The sequence below is a fragment of the Protopterus annectens genome, chromosome 6.part0, assembly GCF_019279795.1.
Source record: "Protopterus annectens isolate FY-2018-M chromosome 6.part0, PAN1.0, whole genome shotgun sequence".
Lineage (NCBI taxonomy): Eukaryota > Metazoa > Chordata > Ceratodontiformes > Protopteridae > Protopterus > Protopterus annectens.
In genome coordinates, this window is record NC_056737.1 from 1,404,667,875 (window position 1) to 1,404,691,619 (window position 23,745).

At 40.7% G+C, this 23,745-nt stretch overlaps 1 protein-coding gene across 1 annotated transcript in view; it reads right to left on the reverse strand.

Moving 5' to 3' along the window:
• Nucleotides 1-23,745, reverse strand: part of ZRANB3 (zinc finger RANBP2-type containing 3) — a 2,104,294-nt gene that overhangs the window by 124,369 nt on the left and 1,956,180 nt on the right. The window contains exon 16 of the mRNA XM_044074946.1: nucleotides 17,522-17,623. Within this exon, the coding sequence (XP_043930881.1) occupies nucleotides 17,522-17,623 (102 nt within the window). The remainder of the gene's footprint in view (nucleotides 1-17,521; nucleotides 17,624-23,745) is intronic.

The following is a 23,745-nucleotide window of genomic DNA, read 5'->3' on the forward strand; positions in this document are numbered from 1 at the left end:
ATTTTGCTTAAGAAGTTTGACTATAGGCCAAGACTTGTTTCTCATCTCTAATACTCTTGCTGAATAGTCATTATCAAACCTTAACTGAGATTGTTTGCATGATAGTGGACTTTTTCTCCATGCTGATTTTAGTATTAGTTCTTTGTCTTGAAATGATAGAAATTTTACCGCAATGGATCTTGGTGGAGATTTGGATGAAGAGGGTTGTGGTTTCCCGATGGATCTATGAGCTCTTTCTATTCCATATGAAAGTCCTTCTTTTAAGTCCAAAATTTCAGGGAGCCATGAGTTATGATGTCTTCTCCCTCTATTTATTTCTGGAAGACCAAAAATTCTTATGTTGGTTCTTCTCTCCTTATTTTCCAGGTCATCTAATTTGTTGGCAAGCCAGATATTTTGATGTAATAGGGATTCCGACTGGGTTTCCTCTTCTTTAAGTCTTCCAGAGCAGTTTCCATATCAGTGATTTTATTTTCAAGTTGTTGTAACATTTCTTTAAAGATGTCTGTTTCTGACAGTTTTCTTTTAAATACTCCAGATTGTCTGTGAATCTATCCATTTTCAAGGACAATTCCTGTAGTGTAGAAGCCATCAGTTGGATTTCTCTTTTCAGAGTAGATTCTGTGTGAGAGTTCTTTGAGTTGGCCATTATTATGTAGTGAAGATCTCCAATTTGTTTTGACAGGAAAAACTTTCAGAAATTTCTTGAAATTTAGTAAGGTTACAGTTTTGAAGTTCATCTATGAAGTTTTCTTGTTCCTAATTGTTGAGATTAATTTTTACCCTACTTTCTGGTACATTTTTATAGAGCTCCAAAAAAATGCTGTTACCAGTAAGCCATCTAGGTTCCGCCCCCAAGTAAATTGTATTTTTGACAGGAATTGAGACTGAAACAAATATGTTCAAAACTGTAATAGACTTCAACATGTACAAAACAGTTTAACTACAAGACTCATAAAAAATTGAATACAGCTCTGTTCAGATTTTAAACTTACTGGACTGCAATATGCTGGACTCGAGTAAGAGATACTGAAAACTATATATGACAGCACAGAAATTATACGAAGCTGGCACACACTGAGTTTTGCTGACTTGGTTCAATAAGGGATGAGTGGAAGAATAGAACTTTTGCAAAAAGAGAACTTATTAGCCATGCTACAAAATGTATTTTGGGATGGGAAAGAAAAGTGGTGATCTGACCAAGTTACCATTTAGGGAAAAAAAAACACTTGGAACTATTACGTCACAACTTCAAACTTGGAGGATTCAATCCTCTGACAGAATAAATATCTACTGTACTCAAATGTAAGCATATAAACCACAGTGGAAGTGGAAGCATTATAATGATAGTGCAGGACAGTGAAGTGCAAAGTGATGTTAAGACAGAACTATCCAGTAGCTCCAAACCAATCCAGTATAAGAATAGACACTACTTTAAGCTACTTTTAATGGTCATTCCAGATATAGTAAGCTTGATTGTCCAGTTGAGCATTAAACTACAATGTGTCTTGTAAAATTAATAACCTCGCTAAAACTAGCCATTGAACAAGCTGCCCACAGAACATCAACTTTCAGTCATGATTCACATAGTTTGCATTGATCTTATTCTGCTTTCCTTACCAAAGAGAGGAAGACACTGGTACTGACATCAAGCAGCCATCATCAAATGCTCCCAAAGTTACCAGCACAGCTAGTACTGAATGTTGGCTCCTGACTGCTTCTCATTTCCACTCACTAAGTGGGCTAAGATAAAAAATTCTGAATAAAAGCGGATCGTTTATAAACCTCACTGTTCACGTGAAAGGTCAAATGAAGATATGTGAGACTTGAAATTCCAAAACAAAGTCTCCAAACTAATACAAAAACACACAAAGCTGAAGTCCAGGCACCTCTGGAGCAATGTTCAAAAATCCAAATGAGAGGAACCGCAAGTTGAAAAATTTAAAAACACCAAGTATTTAATGATTATAGTAAAATATATTTGAATATTTAAGAATATTCAAAACCCCCCTATGAGACCTCTAGTTGATGGAAGATGTTCCATTACTTCTTCATGTGCTCAGTTCTTGGACCATGAGTTAAAGAAAATAATAGTGAAAGAAATTCACATATGTAAAGACTCGTGGAGCTTCTTAGAACAGATGAATAAAACATCTTACCATGTTAGTGACATTTTTATCACCATAGATGTAAATGGCCTTTACACAGTTATCCCACAACAAACTGGGATAGAATGGGTAAATGAAATGCTTGTAGAACACAAGGTACCACACAGTACATTAACCTTTATTCTTGAATTGCTAGAGTTAGTGTTAACCAATAATTATAAGTCTTTTAACCATAAGTATTATTTGCAAGAGAAAGGAATAGCCATGGGCTCACCGTGTGGTGGAGCCTATGCAAACCTAGTTATGGCATACTGGGAAAGACAGTTTGTCTTCCAGTCAAGGTTTAATAATTATATTAAACTATACTAAAGGTTTCAAGATGACATTTGTATTATTTGGAAAGGAACACAGGCTGAGTTATGTGAATTTCTGTCATATATTAATGAAATTACTAGTTTCTTAAAGTTCACATGGCAATATGATTCAGTCAACATTGATTATTTAGATGTGAATATGATGAAAGATGATGAAGGAGGCAGATATGTGTCTAAAATTCACAGAAAAGCTTCATACTCTAAAACTTTTCTGCATTTCACAAGCTCACATCCATTTCATCAAAAAGGTCTGTTATGAAAGGCCAGTTGGTCAGGGCTGCTTGCATAGTCACAACATATGAAGAGTTTTTGAAAGAATGTCAGTTTCTATGTGGTATGTTCCTGAAAAGAGGTTACCCGTTAAAACTAGTGGAAGAACTAAGTATGGAAGTCATTACCAAGAGACTAAATGGTCATTTCCAACCTATTTTAGGCACCATTCCACTAACATCAGATAATGGCGGGTATCAGGGAACATTAAGTACTATAGAATGCAATACCATGGTAGAACTATGTAATGACACTACACAACAACCTCCAGATTTTCAAAAAGCCTTAATTATAACTTTTCGCCAGGATGCTAAGTTTTTAACTTCTATTTTTGAAAAAAACTGGCCAATTCTGTTAGAGGATGCTACCATCAGGAAGCATTTAGGGGTTAAACCAACTACTGTATACAGAAGAGGTAATAATTTTAAGGATTTATTTAAGAAGAGACAGGTTCCCTTTCATGCAAATAAACAAGGACCTTTTAGATGTGGAGCTTGCTCATGGTGTCATATGGTAAAAGTAACTGATAACATAACTGTTAGAAACATTAGACATCAGATAAAAGGGAAATATTCTTGTAATTCCAGAGCAGTGGTTTATTTGGCCATGTGCGATTCATGCGCAGGTTTCTACACAGGAAAGACTGAGCATAAGCTAAGTCAAAGAATCTATGAGCGTGACTGCGCTATTAGGAAAAACAATCTGAATAATGCATTGGCCAAACATATTTCTGACAATGTGAACCATAAATTTTCTTTTGTAGTAATTGATCAAGTTACTATTGATGGAAACAAGCCTTGGGGTTTACAGTTAGAAATAAATGAGCTAAAATGGCAAATTTGCTTTCAAGCAGACAGTTGGCCTGGCATCAATGATCGCACTTCTATCTCGGCCATATTGAAACTAAAAGCACTTAAAAGAAAAAAGGTTTTAAAACAACAAAAATAAGGTTGTCTGACAACTGGTAACAACATAAGAGTTTTGTTATATATTAATTTATACATTCCTACATATTTAAATATATATACGCTTTTTGAATATTTTTATTAAATTGTTTTTAATGTAGTGTTGACAGCTTTAGGTTTATATGAGGCAACAGTTTTATGTTTAGCTGTATATCATGACGACTGACACTGTTTTTAACTAACAGAAGTAAATGTCATGGTATTTAAGATGAATGCATGTAGAATATTTTGTCTGATGAAGTTTGAAACTTGTTCAAATGAAAGCGCTAACCGTTTCTTTGCTACTGGAATCATTAAATATTGGTGTTTTTAAATTTTCAACTTGTGGTTCCTCTCATTTGGATTTTTGAACACTGCTTCAGAGGTGCCTGGACTTCAGCCTTGTGTTTTTTTGTATTAGACTTGAAATTTATATTAGAGGTATGCCAGATCCAGAGTGAAAATTAAACACCATAAAAAATCACAGCACTAACCAGTGCAAATTACTGCACTGATATGATGGAGGACCCTCTCCACGATAAAGCCCAGGGCAAATGCCCCAATTTGTCTCCCCTTAATCCAGGCATGAATAAGAGAGAGAGAGAAATGCATTCCCCATAAAAGTGGGACAACACCAATTCCAGAAAAGTATACAAACATGATACCAGAAGACAAATGTCTAAATACGGGAATACAAGAAAACCCCTGAACTTTAAGAATCTACAATAAACTGACTGAATGAGGTGAACTCAAGAAGGGCGAAAGACACATCAAAAGGAGATCTGGTACACAAGGCGCCAGTCTTAATGCAAGAACCTGCAGTACTTCCTCAAGATATTGAAAAAATGGGGTTACAAACTTCCTCTAAACAAAAGACAGCTTTAACCTACATTTTAAGATACACAATATTCCCTTGAGTATAATTACAAAAAAGAACAACAAAAGATTCAGTGAAGACCCGAGGAGGTATTCAGACTAGTAGGAGAAATCTGGCAAAGACATCAGGAAATTCACCCTACTTGTACGATTTGTACTCACGTTGTTTAATGTATGCGTGCATGTCCCATTTCTATGGCAGAGGAGGCTGTGAGGAAGGTGCACAAGATATAATAGCAGCAGCAGACGGGAATGGACATGAATGCTAGGCTGAATGGACTACGTAGTGTGCAGATGGAGGATTCACAGAAGGTGTTCCAAAAAAAAGTTATTTGAACAAACTGAGGAGACAGCCATGGAGGAATGTGTAGTTACAACCCTCCATTCGGGAGAGTTGTGGAGTGATATAATACAGGATTTCATAATCCAAAGTGAGCTGGAGCATGAGGTTGCGTAGGGAGATATCATGGAAAAAATAAAGAAAGGAGATGAAGAGATGCTCGAAGGGAGCAGTGGGAAAAAGAAGACTGATGCAGAGACAGTGGCAGCTACATGAGAAGGAGCGAGGGACAGAAAGAAAGAAGATGGCATGAAAAGAAGATTTGTAACAAGAATACAAAGAAAACGGAAAAGCAATTAAACAGATAAGATGTATGGGACAACATAATTTTACCTTTGGGGACAAAAGCACAAGAGGTAAGAGCATTTATTTTAATTAACAAAGCACAAGAGGTAAGAGCATTTATTTTAATTAACAAAGAAACATTTTGTGATATATTTTTTTTAAAACTGTACAAGCTATGAAGAAATTTCTGTGTGAATATCAAAAACAGGCTGATAATCCTTGGAATGAATATATAGTAAAGGCATCTTTCTGAGAGATTAAAAAGAAAATTCATATACAATTTAGAATGGAAGTGGAAAGACAGACTTGAAAATAATATTTAAAAACAAATATATGTGAAGAAATAGAAATTTCAGAAGTTTATGAAAACAGGGGTATAGGGACTGGGGCATGGGATTGCAGTGTTGTTCGTAAAATGGAAATGGATAAAACTGCACATATTCCAACTGTTATAAATGATAACTTTTAGTTATGTACTCACCATAACTTCAGATGTTTGGGATCCATCTCGCCTACATTCTGACTGATGGGTTCGGAGCCGATCCTCGGCTCCGACTCGGCACGCTTATGCCAAAGAACGAAGTCTCTTATTGGCTGAGCATACTATATCCCAGGATGCACCACTACCAGTCCCCCAGATCTAGTTTGTCCGCATACATGCACACACGCATGCACTGCTTATATAACATTGACAGATGATACAAGATAAAACAGTAGAACTCAAACCGTTCAATCTCTTCTGATCTCCAAGGCAGGGGGAAGGAGGGTGGATTAGGAATGAAGAGATGGATCCCAAACATCTGAAGTTATGGTGAGTACATAACTAAAAGATGTTATGTGATCCTATCTTGCCTACATTCTGACTGATGGGACAGCGTCCTAGCACCTAAATCCTGGGTGGCTCACTGGAAAACACTCCTGAGTACCGTGGAACCAAATGATGCTCGCCCTTTAGATGCCACATCCAATTTATAGTGGGAAATGAAAGTGTGCGGTTTGGACCAAGTAGCCGCAGCACAAATCTCAGAAATAGCGAGCTTGGAATGGAATGCAATAGAGGTAGCCATAGCTCTAGTAGAGTGAGCTTTGACAGAAGTTGTAAGTTGTTTATTTGAAGAGGAATAAGCCTGAGTTATGCAATCTCTGATCCATTTGGCAATAGTAGCTTTAGTGATGGTTTTACCCAGTTTATTATCTGAAAAGGACACAAACAATTGATCTGTTTTTCGAATTTGTTGAGTCCTATCTAGATAGAAGCGCAATTGCCTGTGAACATCCAATGTATGGAAGGTGTATTCCGCTTTGTTTGAAAATTTTGGAAAGAAAACTGGTAGCTCCAAAGACTGTTGGAGACAGAGATTGGAACAAACTTTTGGGACAAAAGATGGATTAGGCCTAAGTGATACTCTATCCTTGTGAGAAATCAAGTACGGTGGTTTGATAGATAGGGCTTGAAGTTCTGAAACTCTTCTTGCAGAGGTAATTGCAATTAAGAAGGCAGTTTTCCAAGACAGATATTTCAAATCACATGTAGCAGCCGGTTCAAAGGGGAAGATGTTAAGGCACGAAGTACCAAATCAAGATCCCACGGACGCAGGATGGAAAACTGGGGTCTTAAAAGCACAGCACCTTTCATGAAAGTTTTACATAATCTGCTGCTCATCAACGGTGGGTCTATGGAATCGTGAAATTTGGAGATAGCTGCTAGTTGGACTTTAATAGTAGAGACTGAAGATCCTTGATTAAACAAGGATGTTAAAATTTCAAGACCTCTGTTATCGGGCAGTAATAGGGTCTAAGCCTCTGAGTTGAGCCCAGATAGCAAACCTCTTCCACTTACTGTGATACAATTTCTTAGTGGTGGGTTTGTGGGCTGAAGATAAAATGTGAATAACTTCCGGGTCCAAGGTGTGATTTCTGACTAAAGTCGGAAGAGGAGGAGCCAAGCTGTTAATTTCAAAGTGTGAAGGGACTGGTGCTGTTGTCCCGACTGATGAACCAGAAGGTCCGAAATTAGATCCAAGAACCAAGGACCGTCCAGGGTATATTTCTGTAGGTAGGGGAACCATACCTGACGAGGCCAGTACGGGGCAATTAGAATCATTGTGGACCCCAATTGGGAAGCTTTCTGGATGACTTTGGGGAGGAGTGGAATCGGAGGGAAAGCATAAAGCAGTCCTGTTGGCCAAGGTTGGACTAGAGCATCCGTAGCTGTCTACCCTTGACGCGGGGTCAAGGAAAAGAACCTTTTGCACTTCGTGTTTCGTGGTGTTGCAAACAGGTCGCAGCACGGAGTCCCCACGCTTTGAAAATCTGAGCTGCTACTGTTTCGCTCAGAGACCACTCGTGAGGAGAGAGAATAGTCCTGCTCAGTCTGTCTGCTAATACATTGGATTTTCCTGGAATGTGGGTCGCTACCAGGAAACGCTTGGTAGCCACTGCCCATTCCCACACCCTCATGGCCTCTCTGCAAAGGGGATAAGATCTGGTCCCTCCCTGTTTGTTTAGATACCAGACCACCGACATGTTGTCTGTGTGGATGGCGATAATGCCTTGAGGGAGAAACTTGTGGAGGGCTTGTAGGGACAGAAGTACAGCCCTCATTTCCAACACATTGATATGGAGAAATGTTTCGTTTGGAAGCCAAGAACCTTGAACTGACCTGCCCAGACAATGCCCCCCCCCCCACCCCGTCTGGGAGGCATCCGTTGTCAAGGTGGCCACCGGAGGGGGTATAACAAAGGGTCTTCCCTGATTCAGATTGGATGGCAGAAGCCACCAGCGGAGGTCCCGTTTGCACGTTTCTGTAATCAGTATGTGATGATTGAGGGGGAGATCCTGAAAAGACCATTGTGTCGATAATAGCCACTGGAGAATCCTCATGTTCAACCTTGCCAGAGGAACTAGGAGAACCGTGGCAGACATTGAACCTAAAAGTTACAGGACCATCCTGGCTGGGGCTTTGGATCTTAGAAGCAGGGCTCGGACTTGATCTTGTAATGTTTGTATCCTTTCGGTAGGAAGGAAGATTTGCATTAATTTTGAGTCTATCTCTGCTCCTATGAATCTTATGCGCTGAGAAGGCAGCAAGACAGACTTTGACCAGTTGAATGTAATTCCCAGGGAAGCACCCAGGGAGATGGTGGCTTGTAGGTTCTCTAGTAGTAGATGCCTGGTGGTGGCAGTCAGGAGCCAGTCGTCCAGATAGGGAAACACTTGGAATCCGAGACTCCTCAGGTGAGCAGTCACTACTGCCAAACACTTGGTGAACACCCTGGGGGCTGTGGTGAGACCAAAGGGCAGTGCAAAAAATTGGAAATGACTGTCTCCCAGGCTGAAGCGCAGATACCTCCTGGACGCCTGATGTATCGGTATGTGATAATAGGCATTCTTGAGATCTATGGAGCACATCCAAACATCTTTCTCCAACAATGGGAGAATGGATTGTAAAGTGACCATTCGGAATTTGGACTTCATGACGGACTGGTTTAGTTTGCTGAGATCCAAAATGGGTCTCAGGTCCCCTGTCTTTTTTGGCACTAAAAAGAACCTTGAGTAATTTCCGGATCCGATCTGGTCTGTGGGGACCGGTTGGATGACTCCTTTTTCTAGCAGCTTTGAAGCTTCTACGGCTGCAATTTCCCTTTGACTGGGTGGTGGGTCCGGGATTTTTTTGGACGGTGGGGGTGGGCGTGTGAAGGGAATGGTGTAACCTCCGGCAATAATCTGAAGCACCCAGCTGTCCTGAGTAATAGACTCCCAGGCTTTTAGGTGCTTGGAAAAACGGCACCCGACTGGCTCCGGAGCAGCACAGCCGGGCAATCCCTCATGGAGTGTGGGAGGCTGAAGAGCCACGAAAGGACTCGCGGTCTCCAGTGTTGCGGGGGCCTCTGCCGCCTCTGGGACGGCGTCTCCCAGAAAAATTTCCCCCTCCTCTGCCTCTGGAAGGGGAATCTTCCTGCTGTTGAGGAAAGAATTTCTGTGATTTGCGGAACCACATCTTCCCTCCTCTTTTAGCCTTGGGTTATGGCCGAAAGGGAGTGGAAAATCGTGCTCCTACGGCAGATAAAGTCCTTCCCTCCTGCTCACAGCGGGTAAGAGTGTCTTTTACCTTGGGTCCAAACAAAGAGGACCCATCAAAGGGAGCGTCGGCAAAGGAAGACTTGAAGGCCTCCGCGAAATGACACAAATGGAGCCAGGCTTGTCTTCGTAGAGCCATGCCTGTGCCTGCCGCTCTGCCCGCCCCTTCGGCCGCATATGAAATGAGCCTCATGGACGAGTTAGAAATCGGGGTAAGGATAGCCAACTGAGAGCTAACCGACTGGGCTAGCTGCTCAGGTAGGTTACCTGAGAGGGAGTCTGAGAGCTCCTTGACCAGATCCCTCTGTAGTCTGGTGAAATGTGCCAAATAATTCAGGGACCTCAGAGTAAAGGCCGCTGAACTCAGGGTGCGCTTCCCGTGCATCGTCCATGCTCCTAGACTCCTTATTAGGAGGATGGACGGACGTTGAAGCCTCTGCCACGTCCTGCTGGGTAGCAGATGCCACCACCATGGCATCTACAGCCACGCCTTTCGTTAAGAACTCCTTCTCGGGTGGGGCAGACAAAAATTTGTTAGGGGGAGAAGGCACTGTTTCCACAGTATCTGGATGTTCCCACGCCCTCCGACAAACCAAATCCAGGAGCTCGTCGAAGGGCGGAGACACCCAGGAGGCGGAGGGCTGAGCCCCGAAGGCCTTGAGGAATACAGACTCATCAGCGGAGGGGGGTTTGGAATTCCAGCCGCCTCGTTGCTTGAGGATCTCTAGAATGTCTGCAAATGAGACATCATCCGAGGACGACTTTGGGGACCCCTCCGCATCATCAAGATCAGTGTCCGATGTAAGAGACTCATCGGGGGAGTCTACGTGCTTCCTCTTGCACGATCTCTTCCTTGGGGGCTCCTCCGAAGACAACTCCGAAAGACCCTCAGGAGGAGGGGAACCCCCAGTGGGAATAACCTCAGGCCCCGGGGCTCCGCTGCCTAGAGACAGGGGAACTGCCAAAGACCCAGTCTCCATGCCCAGGGAAGGTGCCGGTAAAGCCGTAGAGATGGCCAAAGAAGATTTGGCCAAGGCACTCCTCATAGCTCTGAAGGCCGGACCCCCAGAATCCTGGGAGGGTCCAGTCTCCGGAGCCATGATAGCAGACGGAAGTCCCGCGGCCGAAGCACCGAGAGGGAGGCTTGGAACCGACTGCATTGGTCCCGAAACGTCACCCCTGGGCCCGGCCGAAGAAGTCCGTGTGCTAAACTCCGACCCGAAGGCTGGGGTTGGAGTAAGGGTCGGAGCCGTCCCTAGGATCTCCACTGGCTCCACCAGCACCTGCTCCGACGGAGCCGAAGCGGTCGGAGGAGGAATGGCAATGGAATGGGCTATCGGCTCCGAAGCCAATTGGGTCGGAGCCGAAACAAATTTCTGAAAGACTGGGGACTGGAAAAGCCTTTGGAGTACCCTGTCTATGTCCGAATCTGACATCCTTGATGACCTGGAAGAGACCGAACGGGTCCGAGTAGGCCTCTCCAACGGCTCCAAGGGACTAGGGGACCGGCTCCGAATCGACTCGATAATTATCGGCGCCAAGGAGTGTCCAAACCAATTTCCATCGGTGCGAAGAGGGCTACGCGCCGAGGAGGAAGTGTCTGAGCGGACAACCTTCATCGGCTCCAAGATCAGTGGAGCCGATGAAGGTGACCCGCCTCTCGAGGCCCCAGCCGCCGGCTCCAACCCAGAGGAGTCGAGGCTGGAGGCATCGAGGCAGACCATTCGCCTCGGCTCCAAGTCCGTGGAGCCGAAGGAGAAGCCTGCCTATGTCTTTTGGCGGTCGGTTCCGACGGGCTGGTCGGAGCCGACGCCCTTTTCTTCTTTGCAGGAGAAGGAGAGGAAGCTAATGCCTCTTCAAATGAGGGTTTAATAAGGCCTTTTAAAATAAGTTTATTTTTCCTCTCTTGGAGGACCCTCGAGGAAAACGCGTGGCACACGCTACAGGACTCCTGCAAATGTTTGGCGCCCAAACAGTACACACAGAGAGAATGGTCATCTGTTATTGACATTTTGAAACTGCACTTAGTGCACTTCTTAAAACCTGAAGGCCTAGGAGCCTGTGACATTATGGCAACCAATCTAGTGAACAGCAAAACACACTAACTATCGCAGAAAAAATTCTTTTTTTTTTTTTTTTTTTTAAACCAAAGACTGACACAATAGAAAAATAACTAAAAGGATCCAAGAACCCTAAAATAAAACGGGACTTGAATGACAACTGACTGACAGGGGAAGGCCCTTCAGCTCAAAGGGGACCTCTAGTCAGAAAAAAACACAATCACCACACAAAACTTTAACAAAAAATATCCACTCATACACAAAAACACAAGATAGCCGTTAAAACAGCTTTTTGTTGAAATTTTAGGAAATCCCTGACAGGAAAGTAAGTGAAAAAAACACTACTTAGCTCAGCCAAGCTCGAGACCACGTCTTTGCTTGTTAGCGGCAAACGAGATCTGGGGGACTGGTAGTGGTGTATCCTGGGATATAGTAAGCTCAGCCAATAAGAGATTTCGTTCTTTGGCATAAGCGTGCCGAGTCGGAGCCGAGGATCGGCTCCGAACCCATCAGTCAGAATGTAGGCGAGATAGGATCACATAACATCAGGTGTGTTGTGAAATACTGGGTGCAACCAAAAATACATTATTTTTGTGGAAAAGTACATTTAATTAATAAACTGGCAGGCACCAAACCACGGCAGATAAAAGCAAAAAAACTTTATTTACAACAAATAAAAGGTGAGAGCTTTCACAGCCAAAGCTGCTTCATCAGACAGTAAGTACAATCATGCACTGTTTTTTAAATACATCCTATCCAATGGTATTCACATTTCAATTAATTACATAATAGTTAAATTATTCACACCATAGCCTAAAGGGCAACATAGCATTGTAAGAGCATCTAAAAATTCCATATACAAAATACATTCACCTACTTAAAGGTCTGTTAGTTAATACAGGTTTAATAGACATCTTGTCATTCAGTCCCTTTTCATTGCACGCATCTGAATGATCCACTCTAATTCTTTTGTCTCAACCTTATTTCTAGCAGAACCCCCCCATTAGATATATCACATAGCTTTAAGTTTATGGTTACTGCATTGGTACATTTAGGCAATGGGAGGGTCTGTTACAAATAAGGTTATTCTCATAAGATACTTTTTATAGGATATCTGCTAAAGTAAGAATTAGATAAAGGAATAATTTAAGAATTCTTTCCGTGAATGTTAATAGTATGAAAAATATTACTAAAAGGATATAAATTTTACAATGGTGTAATTAAAGTGACTTTGACAATTATTTTGGCTACAAGGATTTTGACACAGGAAGAAAGACCAGAGACAGAAAAAATATGGGTTGGAGAAATAATATGGAACATAGGGAATGCACACTGTTCAGGAATAGCAATTATCTGTAGAAAAGTAGTAAAAATCCTGGATATTATATTAGCTGAAATGGGAAGAACAAGTATTATAGATATAAGATGACAGGAAAAAAGTGTACAGAATAATTGCTATATATGTATATGTAACTAGTAAAGAAGGGGAGAATTTATTTCAGAAAATATTGTATTACGTGTTTGTAAACATGGATATAATTACAGGAGAAAAGAGGAAAGGATGTTAATAAACAATATGGAAGGAATTAAATGAGGAAAAATAACTATATGGAATAAAAAACATGGACTTACAGAAGAGTTGCTATAAAAACTGAAAAAGACTTTTTGGTATTAGAGAGAATACTCAGATCATCTGGTAATACTGCTGGAAATATATCATGATAAAGAGTATATAAAGATAGGAAAAGGTATAAACAGAATCAATGATAAGGAATGGAATGAAAAAGGAAAGAAAGCTATTAAGCAGTTATAGAAGGAACACATTACCATGAAAGGATTTTTTATGTCAACTGGTCAGAATGGTGGCTTGCTTTTAAAAGAAAATATACAGAAGGTTATTTATCCAGGAAAAATAAAGAAAACAAAAAGAAAAACAGGAATATAATAAAATATATAAAGATGCAATGAATGACTTAGAAAACAATAGAGATGATTATGAGAAAGTATGAGAAAAGTAAAGAATTATTGCATAAAACAAAAAGTATTTTTTACAAGGGAGAAAATTAGTTTCACCTTATTTAAGTAAGATAGTAAAGGAGGATAGTAGTAGATAAAGAAGGTGATTTTAAGAAAAGTTAGTAACAAATTATGGAAATTGTAAGTTATGTAGAACAGGAGTTTAGTTTAAAAAAAGAACTATGATATAAAAAAATGGGAAGTATTTTTTTAAAGAAGAAGAAAATAAAAGATAACTTGGAGAAGCGATTACAGTATATGAATTAGAAAAGGTATTTAAACAGTTAAATGTAGAATCAGCATCAGGCCCAGATGGTATTGGGTTTGAAATGCATAAAAATCTAGAAAAGTGGCAGAAAAACTATTTAATATGTGTATTTAATGAATGGTTAAATGAAAGATTAAAATATAAGGAGCTGCGTAGAGGAGTATTACATTTTTTACTGAAAAAGGCTGAAAGAAAAGATAAACATTGGAGACAAATAGTTCTAAATAATACAAACTATAAGATGTTTACGAAAATAATAAAAAGGAGATTTGAAAATATGTAATACATAATAAAGAAAAGTGTATACAGCATAAAAGGAAAAAGATGGCAAGAACTATTAACTATAGTGAGAAATCATGGATAATATAAATAAAAAGAAAGAAGATATAAAACTTATGGTACGTGATATTAATAAGGCATTTCATTCAGGACTGTGGAAAATAATGGACACGTACAATATTAATAATGAAGTTAAGCAAGTGTGTAGAACTGCTTATAAGCATAAGTAAGGATTTCAATTAATGGATGGACAAGTAAAGAAATAAATATGAATAATTGTATAAGACAAGGATGTCCTATAAGTAGTATTTTATTTATTTTGGTTATGTATACAGTAGTCCGAAAGGTGAATCAAGAAATGAAGAATGCAAATTATGAAATTCAAACAAAGTGGAAATTCCAGTTATGATATCTTATGCAGATTACATTATTATAGCAACTAAAAATAAAGAATGGACGAGAGAGGTTAATTTTTATTTACTTGAAAGTTTAAGGAAAGAGGTATGATACTTAAAGAAAAGGATTGGGTGATACAATATAAATAGCAGGGATACTTTTTTTAATGATGGAAATGTCTGTTTTAGGGATACGTTCTGATAAAGAAGATTATAAGAAGGGGTGTGAATCAATAATAAAGGAAATAAAAGATATTTTATATTATGGAAAATGTACAAATTAGCATAAAAGAAAAAGTGTATTTGATTAATTCAGTTATATAAGAAAAGACAGCATATCTGTCCAGTGTCATAATGATTCCTACAGGATATAAAAAAAAAAAGATTAAAAATATGTTTTCCTTTGTATGGAGATCAAGACTAAACCCTATTAACAGGGGTGTTTTATATATGAACAAGGAAAGAGGAGGATTAGGTATAATAAATCAAGTAGTTTATGCTGCATGATTAAATTTATATACGGTATTGAAATAGTTAAATAAAAAATGATAAATTAGTGATATATGTATTGAAGTACAAGTATAAGAAGTGTTGGGAAAACAAACAACAAAAGAACAAAAGAATATTTAAATGAAGAAATAGATAATTACCAACAAAATATAAGAATGTGGAAACTAAAAATTGAAGTAGAAGATAGAAAGGTATGATACAATAATATTATGAAAAAAATATTATTGTATTAATCCATGTGAAACTATCTCAGCAATAAAGATTAAAGCAATTAAAGTAATAAATAAGTGGTGTATATATAATGTAAATGTCAATATTTTTTCTGGAGATTGGGAATAAAGAAATGACCTGTTAAGGCAAACATGTCTTATAAAAAGAAAGATGAGATAAGATATCTGTACTGTGGAGAAGAAGAACAGACATTTTCTTTTAATATGAGAGATTTAAAAAGTTATAGAATAAATTATGTACAGAAAATGTTTTTGGAAATATAAACAATTATGAAGATATAAAAGTCATAATTGGATATGAATATTATGCAGACAAGAATTTGAACACACATTTAGATTAAGTATTTTATGAAATTTGGGTGATTCAGAAAGAAATTATGTTCAATGGAATTGTCATTAATACTAAAGAAAATCAGATTACTGTATGGAAAAAGGAGTGGGAAATCAACATTGAAATGGCAAGCTTTGATGTACAATGTTTGAAAATGAATTAAAATGGTTGTGTGTGTGTGTGTATATATATATATATATATATATGTATATGTATATATATGTGTGTGTGCGTGTGTGTGTGTGTGTATGTATATATATATATATATATATATATATATATATATATATATATATATATATATATATATCTATATATCTATATATATCTATAAAGGACCTCTAGTCTGTTCAATAGGTGCCATGGGATCTTTTACATCCATCTGAGCTACCCCTATTTCAGGACGAATGGACATCGATTTAACATCTCATCCAAAGAATGATGTACTGCAGTGTTAGTAATGAATATCTCTGGTGTGGGAGCAGAACTCACAGCATTCTGTATCAAAGGCATGTGCACTGCTTGTTGCACCACTGACACTACCTGAGATGAATCTATGATTTTCTGCCTTAAAGTCTCATGCAATAAGGCTTAGCATAATCAGACTATCTGTTCAGAGGAAGGTGGCAGGGGATGCAGCATGCATCACTGTGACTGCATTGGAGGTATCAAAGGTAAATTTAGCTACTTGCAAGTTAATGGTAGAAGTGGTCATGATACAACTTTGCCACTTTCTCTCTCTCTCTCTCCCTGAAGAATCTTACAGAAGGTCTGCTTTATCTGATGACTGTGCAAACAAAGAAATTTAAAAGAAGATCAGGTGTGGCATACAATTCAACCAGTAGAGCCCCAGATTGGCAGTTCCACAGACTATGTTAACCTACATGTTTATTGTGCAAGGTCCTCTCAAGAAGGGGAATCCAGATGCCAAAACTATCTGGACTTAGTTTAGAGCCCAACTTAAGGTCCATACAGCACAAGGGGAAGTGGTGTACATCACGGAGTGAGGTAAGGAGCCTGCAACGATAGTCAGCAGAAGATTGTGTCATTTGTTATGTTGGAACTGGAGGCCATATACAACTAAGTGTTCTTAAATGCATAAATGGTCATTTAGTGCCTAGCTATAAAGGAAAATAAAATTAAAAAGCAACACATGGATGTACCATGAACAGCAGGCCACAGAGCAGATCCTTCAAGAACTGATGCTCAGGAGGAGAATTTATCCAACTGGTGAATGAGAAATAGTTAATTTAGTAAAACAGAGAAGCTGAGGATAAATATAGAACTTTCTGGCAACAGAATTAAACTGTGCCTTTCTTTTAGGGCACCAACACAAGAACTCAATACCACTATAAGCAGGCCCTTGACAGGCGTACACTGTGTGGGAGATTCATTGAACTGACTAACCTGGAATCTACTACCAAAATTGGTGCTGGGACATGAAATCCTTGTAGGGACTCGTGCAGGTTTAGACATCAGCAATGCCAGGTCTTGAAAGTTGACCTTTATAAGGAGAAAAAAAACACAGAGTACAAAGAAAAAAAGTCTCTAAGAAGACAGGTATTGATTCCTGATCCCTTACACTATCTGCATGTCCTTTGTCCAGAAAAATTCTGAATGATCCCTTCAGCAATGTTCCTTCCTCAGCTCTTCTACTGAATCCACCTGGACAACATGACGAGCAATTAGGAAGTAATGCCTCAGATGGCCTCAGTCTTCATTGACTACGTTGGGTCTCTAACACTTGCTGCAGATGTCAATATGCAAGAGTCCTAGGTAATAAGACACCAAACACTGATGGCCCTGCTTTGGTACTTGGTGACCACACAGGCACTTAATGACTTAAATGGCTCACCCTAGGCTTCTCTGTTGACATCATATGTGGGTAGTAGTTTGTTACAAGGATGTTTGCTACATGTGGAGGCAAACTGGATGTGCTACTGAAAGCAAGCCCAATTACTAACTTAAAGGATGATTGCAAACTCCACATGAGGTGTGAGACATCTTTGTTGCCAAAAAAAGTTTGAAAGCTGCAGCCAAATGGGGAAGTTGGTGAGTATCTGAAGGTGTGGCTGATAAAAGAACATTGTATATGTCACTGCATCACAGTATGAACTAAATTAAAACTTTTTTTTTTAATCTTAGTTTTACTTACCAAAATGCGGTTCTGTTTTTGATGAAATACATCAGGTAAATCTTCCCAGTTTTCTAATGTTATGTCCATAGGAATAAAATTACAGTTTAAAGGCTTTCCATCCTAGTATTCACAAAAGAGAAAATTTCAGAGATTTAGAAAACTGCCACAATCGTTTAAAGTAAAAGCAAAATCAATTTAAATCAGGAACAGCAATGTTTGTAATAGTTTACACAAGCATATTCTTTAAAGCACAATGACTTAAGACTGTTAAAATTTATCTGAAAAATAGCTGCTCTCAGTGATCATAAAATAATTAAAATACAACTGGTCCTTTAGTACTATTATCAGAAAAAAAAATCAGTGAAGAGAAGGAAATGTACCATTCAGGAAGAAGAAAAAGATGTGGACCACAGAGCTTGTATTGACAGTCCCCCATCTGCTCTATAGCTGTATATTATGATTGTAGAAAGCAGCTACCTCACAAACCCCACCAATGAGCTGACATATACTAATATTCTGCTATATTTATTCCATGCAGACTCTGAGCTCTGCTAGTCCTCTCAGCCAGTTTCATGACAAATACTACCGCTTTACTAGAAACAGCATCTTCTTATGATCATCTCACAATCACTATGCCAGCAAACTAAATGCTTTCTAGTTTAATGCATCATTTCAAACATTTTCTCTTACATTTTGCAAATGTTCAGAAGAGAAATTTAAGGTTTCTTTCAAACTGCAAATATGGGTTTTTTTCTTTCCTTTCTGATGTGCACAAGCAAGGGTCCTTCTGTTTCCTTTTCAAATGGGCTTTCATTTTTAATCCTGGACCACTTTATATTCGTTTCATTGGACTTCCCTCCCCATTCATTTCTTAAGGTGTGGCCATCACAACAAAGTGTCACCAATGTCAATGGCTCAAAAGACAGCACACTTGCCTTTAGTGCTGGAAGATCAGATATCTACAGGTTCTGTTCCCACGCCAGGTGCTTGGATTCATTTTGCAATAGTAATACTGCTGCCCTTCAGATGACATGTTAAACTGAGGTCTCATCTACTAGAAAGAATAGTTGTGTAAAATCTTACCATAACCACAGATGTCCTTCTCTAATATATGCTGCAGTATCCATAACATGAGGAGAGTCCACCTCCAGTTGACTCGTACGTCCGGCCTTTTTACCAAAGTTAAATGCTACTGCGAAGGTACGTGCATCGGCCCTTATCATTCAATGTACGTCAGCCATAAATGGACGTCGGGTATAAAGCGGACATCACCATGCACCTACCTCAGAACTGAATGCCGCCAAGCACCAGCCTGAAGGAAGTGAGTCTCCAGAAGTCAGGCAAGCATCGGGGGAAGGCAGGGGGGAACTATACTGCAGCATATAGAAGAGAAGCATAGCCATAGTTATGGTAAGATTTTACACAACTGTTCTATGTCCTTCTATTCATATGCTGCAGTATCCACTACATGGGGGAGAATGCTAAAGCTCATGCAACAGAAGGATTGGGAGGAGGAACAGAGACATTTTCCATAAATCCATGCAGAATAGCCCTGGCAAATCCTGCTCTGGACCGGGAAATGGTATTCAATTTGTAATGTTTGGTGAAGATGTGAACAGATAACCATGTAGCTGCCTCCAAAATGGAATGTATCCAAACCTTTAAAGAAAGCCCCAGATGAAGACACAGCCCTGGTGGAGTGTGCCTTAACTGGAAAGGGGAGATTTTTCCCATTGACTGTGTAGCAGAAGGTAATGGCTCTAGAAATCCAAGAAGAAACAGTTTGATGGGAAATGAATAGCCTGTCCGACTTATGGATGTGCTTGGTCTTAGCCAAATAATATCTGAACTGTCTGTGCACATCCAAGAGTGGATAATCCTTTCACTAGGGGATTGTGGTGAAGGAAAGAAGGTAGGGAGATTGATGGCCTTATTCAAGGATAGCTCATTCACTAACCTTGGGCATAAAGGTTGGGTTGGTACGAGGGCAAACCTTATCCTGATGGAAAACTGTGAAAGGGGTTAATGCCATTAGGGCCTGCAGTTTCGAGACCCATCTGGCTGAGGTGATAGCAAACAGGAGGACAGTTTTCCATGTGCAGTGTTGTAGAGAACAGTCCTTAGTTTGTTTGAAGGGAGCTAAAGTAAGCTTTTCTAACACAAAATTTAGATCCCAAAGGGGAGGGATAGGTTTCCTTGGAGGTCTGATGTGTAGAACCCATTTCATAGAAAGTTTGACTTCCAACCTGGAAGCCAGGGGAAGAGTCAAGGTAAACTTGCTGAGATGTCAGATAAATGAGCCCTGATGGAAGAATACGACAAGCCACTTTTCATCAATTCACACAGATAAGACATGACCACTGGTGGCTCTGAAGATAGTGGTTGTAAGCTATATTTCAGACACCAGACAGAAAACCTCTTCCATTTGGATAAATAGGATTTTCTGGTAGTGGCTTTTCTGGCCTACTGCACAACTTGTAGCAGATCCTCGATGTAAAGGTCTCTAAAGGAAATCAAAGCCCTATCACCCACAGGGTTAAATTCAGGGTGGATATCTGAGGATGTATGAGAGTTCACTTTTCCTGTGTGATTAAGTTCATCCTGAGGGGTAACTTGTGGTGACTGCCCTTGGCTAGATGATAGAGAAGGGGGAACCAGTGCTGTCTTGGCCAAAAGGGGGTCACCAACAAGATTTTTGTTTTCTCTCTCTAAATTTTTCAGTAGAACTTTCAAAAGAGGGAAGGGGGGATACATATGCAAACATCCTCTTCTAAGGAAAATAAACAGCATCCACCTTCCAAGCCCCAGGGGTGTGTTTCCTGGTGCAGAATTTGGGAAGCTGTCTGTTCATGAGGGAGACAAACAGGTGTACCTGAGGAGTACCCCATCGATGGACCAGGGCCAAGAACACATCCCTGTGTAACATACATTTGTGGGATTGAGTCATGGACCTGCTTAGTGAGTCTGCCATCACATTTGAGCTGAGGGGCTGTAGACTGCTAGGAGAGAAACTTGGCTCTGCTGAGAAATCTCCAATGAATACAGAGCCAATCTGCAAAGGATGTAGGGCCGTGTCCCCTCCCTGCTTGCTGATGTACCAGAGGACAGTTGCATTGTCTGTGTACCATGTCAGCACTCCTGGTAACACTTGGGGCTTGAATATTTGTAGTGCAAAAATCAAGGCCCTCATTTCCTGATGATGATATGCTCCCTCAGTTGGGAGGGGGTCTCACTCTCCAGTTCCCCAAGGTCCCCCCCCCCCCAGCCCATGTCTGATGCGTCTGTGTACAGATCCTGGTTGGGGGATAGGTGTTGGAGAGGAAGGGGTGGATTTTTTGAAATCTGTGAAATCCACCACTTTAGTTATTTTGTTAAACAGGTAATGAGGGGACCACAAACTCTAAAGGATGAAGGTGTTGTTTACAGACTGTTCTCAGGATCCACTGAAATTTCACCATGTGTAGCTTTGCCAGGGGTACGATGGGGATGGTGGAGGCCATGAATCCCAGGAGTCTCAAGAACTCCCTGGCTGACAGACTGTAGTGGAATCAGTCCTTGAAAGTAAGTCATGAGGGTCAGAATTTTGTCTGGGGCAGACAGGCCATAATGTGGGCTGTGAGTATCCTGCAACTGAGGAATACATGGTCCTGTGATGGGGTCAGAGAGGATTTGTGTGAATTTATCATGAACCCCAAACCCTTTAGCAGGGGCATAATGTAGTTTACGTGCTCTTGTACCAACCATGGGGATGAAGCCTGAATGAAGAGATCGTCCAAGTAAGGGAAGATCCGAATACCCTGCATTGTGCAAAAGGCTATGACAGGGGCCAAGCATTTTGTGAATACTCTGGTGGCCATAGAAAGACCAAATGGCAAAGCACAGAATTGAAAATGCGAAGAACCCACACAGAAATGAAGGAATTTCCTGAAGAGCAGATGGACAGGGATGTGCAGGTAGGCATCTTTTATGTCCAAGGACACCATGTAAGCCTATGGGAGAAACAGGGGAAGGAGTGTAGGAAGAGGCAGCATGTCAAAGGAAGGCACCTCGAGAAAGGTATTTAGATGAGCTAGGTCTAAGATAGGCCTCCAATGACCTTCTTTCCTGGGGACTAGAAACATTCTGGAATAGAATCCTTTTCCCCCTTAGATCTGGAGGCACCTCTTGAATGGTGCCCTGGGATAGCAGTGAATGCAGAACTAGAGGAAAGAAGGCCATTTGGTCTGGGGGGAGGGTGGTTGAGGAATACCTTGAAAGGATGGTCTGGATTCACAGGTCATGGAATAACCTTGTTTGATAATGGTTAGGACTCAAGAGTCCTGGGTAATCCATTTTCAAGCTGGGAGGGACAGTGATAGGCGAAAAGAGAGAGGGGTAGATGGGTTTAGGGCCTGGTAGTCATATATTACCAGGGTTTTGCCTGAAAGGGCTGCTTTTGTGTAGGAATAGAAGGAGAGGATCTGGAGGCGGCTGCTTTCTGGTATCTTTTCTACCTTTAGAAGAGATGTGTTTAGAAGGCTTTCTCACAAAGGTAGTCTTGACTGGGTAGTTTATCTGGAAGCGGGGAACAGGGGACACAAAGATGTGCCTAAGATCTTGTAATTCTTTGCCCTTTTCCTGCAGGGCCTTGAAGAGTTCAGCACCTGCAGAACCAAATAAGGAATTGTTAGGTAAGGGTGCGTCCATAAGCTTTGCTTTAATATCATCTGGCAAAGGTTGCAACCTGAGCCAAGAATATCTTCTTAGGATTGACCTTAATACAGCCACCCTGGCAGAGGCATCCACTGCATTGTAACTACATTTTATTGGAGTGTCTGGCTACCCGCCTGCAGGATTTAAGAAGGCTAGCTATTTTGGACTTGTAAGGGCAGTTTGGTAATTCTTCATCTTGCTTGACAGCATCTGTCAACAGAACCAAGGAATACTTGCCATAAGAGTTTGATAGTTAGTGGCCCTAACAGCCAAGGTGGCAGAAGTATAAACTTTTTTGTTCAACCCCTCCATAATCCTACTTTCCTTATCAGAGGGAAGCAAAGAAGTGGAGGGTAGCAATTTGGAAGGTTTGTCAGCAGCCACAGAAATGGTGGATGGGTCAGCTGATAGAGCCTTGAAGAGGAACTCAGCATCCTCAGGCACTTTGCAGAATCTGTCAGGGCATTCAGGTGCAGGAGGTTGGGAGTCTGGGGATTTAGAAGCAGTGAAAAAGAAATCCAAAAAAGCAGGCTGAACAGGGGGGACTGCAGATGGATTAAGAGACTCCATTAGTAAAAGATCATAATATCCCTTTTGTGTCTCAGAGACCTGACTGCAATCCCATTTGAAGTAATCTTCCATTTGCACAATGATCTCCCCAAAAGTGATATCTTCCCCAGGCCTTTTCCTAGGTGTGGAGAGAGAAGGGGCCTGGACAGGAACTAGTGTCTGACATAAGGCCATGAAGACATTAAAGAGGTCTTGGGTAAAGGCCTGCCAGTCAGGGACTTATTCGGAGGGAAGAGGTAGTTGAATCGGAGAAGTCTGTTTAGTTTTCTGTTTCTTCTTTTTTAGGAGCCTCTGACAAATGGTGAAGAGTAGGGGGGCCAGACGTCGGGCGACATTCCACAACATCCAAAAGAACGTCTTCCTGGATCACAATTTGCGTGACCCCACACGGGCCTTCGGAAATAAGCTGTGGTTCCCCCCTGGTGTCCGGGTTGGACACATGCAGGTCCCTCGGGGACATGCTGGCAATCTCCCTAATGGCTTCCGCCACAGTACCTGTCAGTGGAGGTTCTGCGTTTTTCAGTGTGGTCTACTGGCCTCAGAAGGAACACCCGGAGAAGAGAAAGCAGACGTAGTTTCAGGCCCCAGTTTCCTGGCCTTCTTGTATTGTGGCTCTTCCAAAGGTCACGATGTCGGATCCATATCCTGTGCAAGGTACGTGATGCAAGTCTTTATGTGGAATCTGCCTTCCACACCAACACTTGCCCTTACTAGCTGACATTAACTCACAAGAAACACAGCTGCAAAAAAAGTAACAAAAAACTCCTATGAGGTACTTATCTGAGCACGAGTCAACTTTCTCAAGCGAGAGACAACTGGAGCTGGTAGTTAAATAGGTGGCAGAGAAGTTCTGGGGTAGGTGCATGCTGATATCCGCTTTATACAAGATGTCCATTTATGGCCGATGTATGTGGTAAATGGAGCTAGGAAGGGCCACTACATATAAAGGCCTGTAGGTAAAAATATATATCTTAATTATC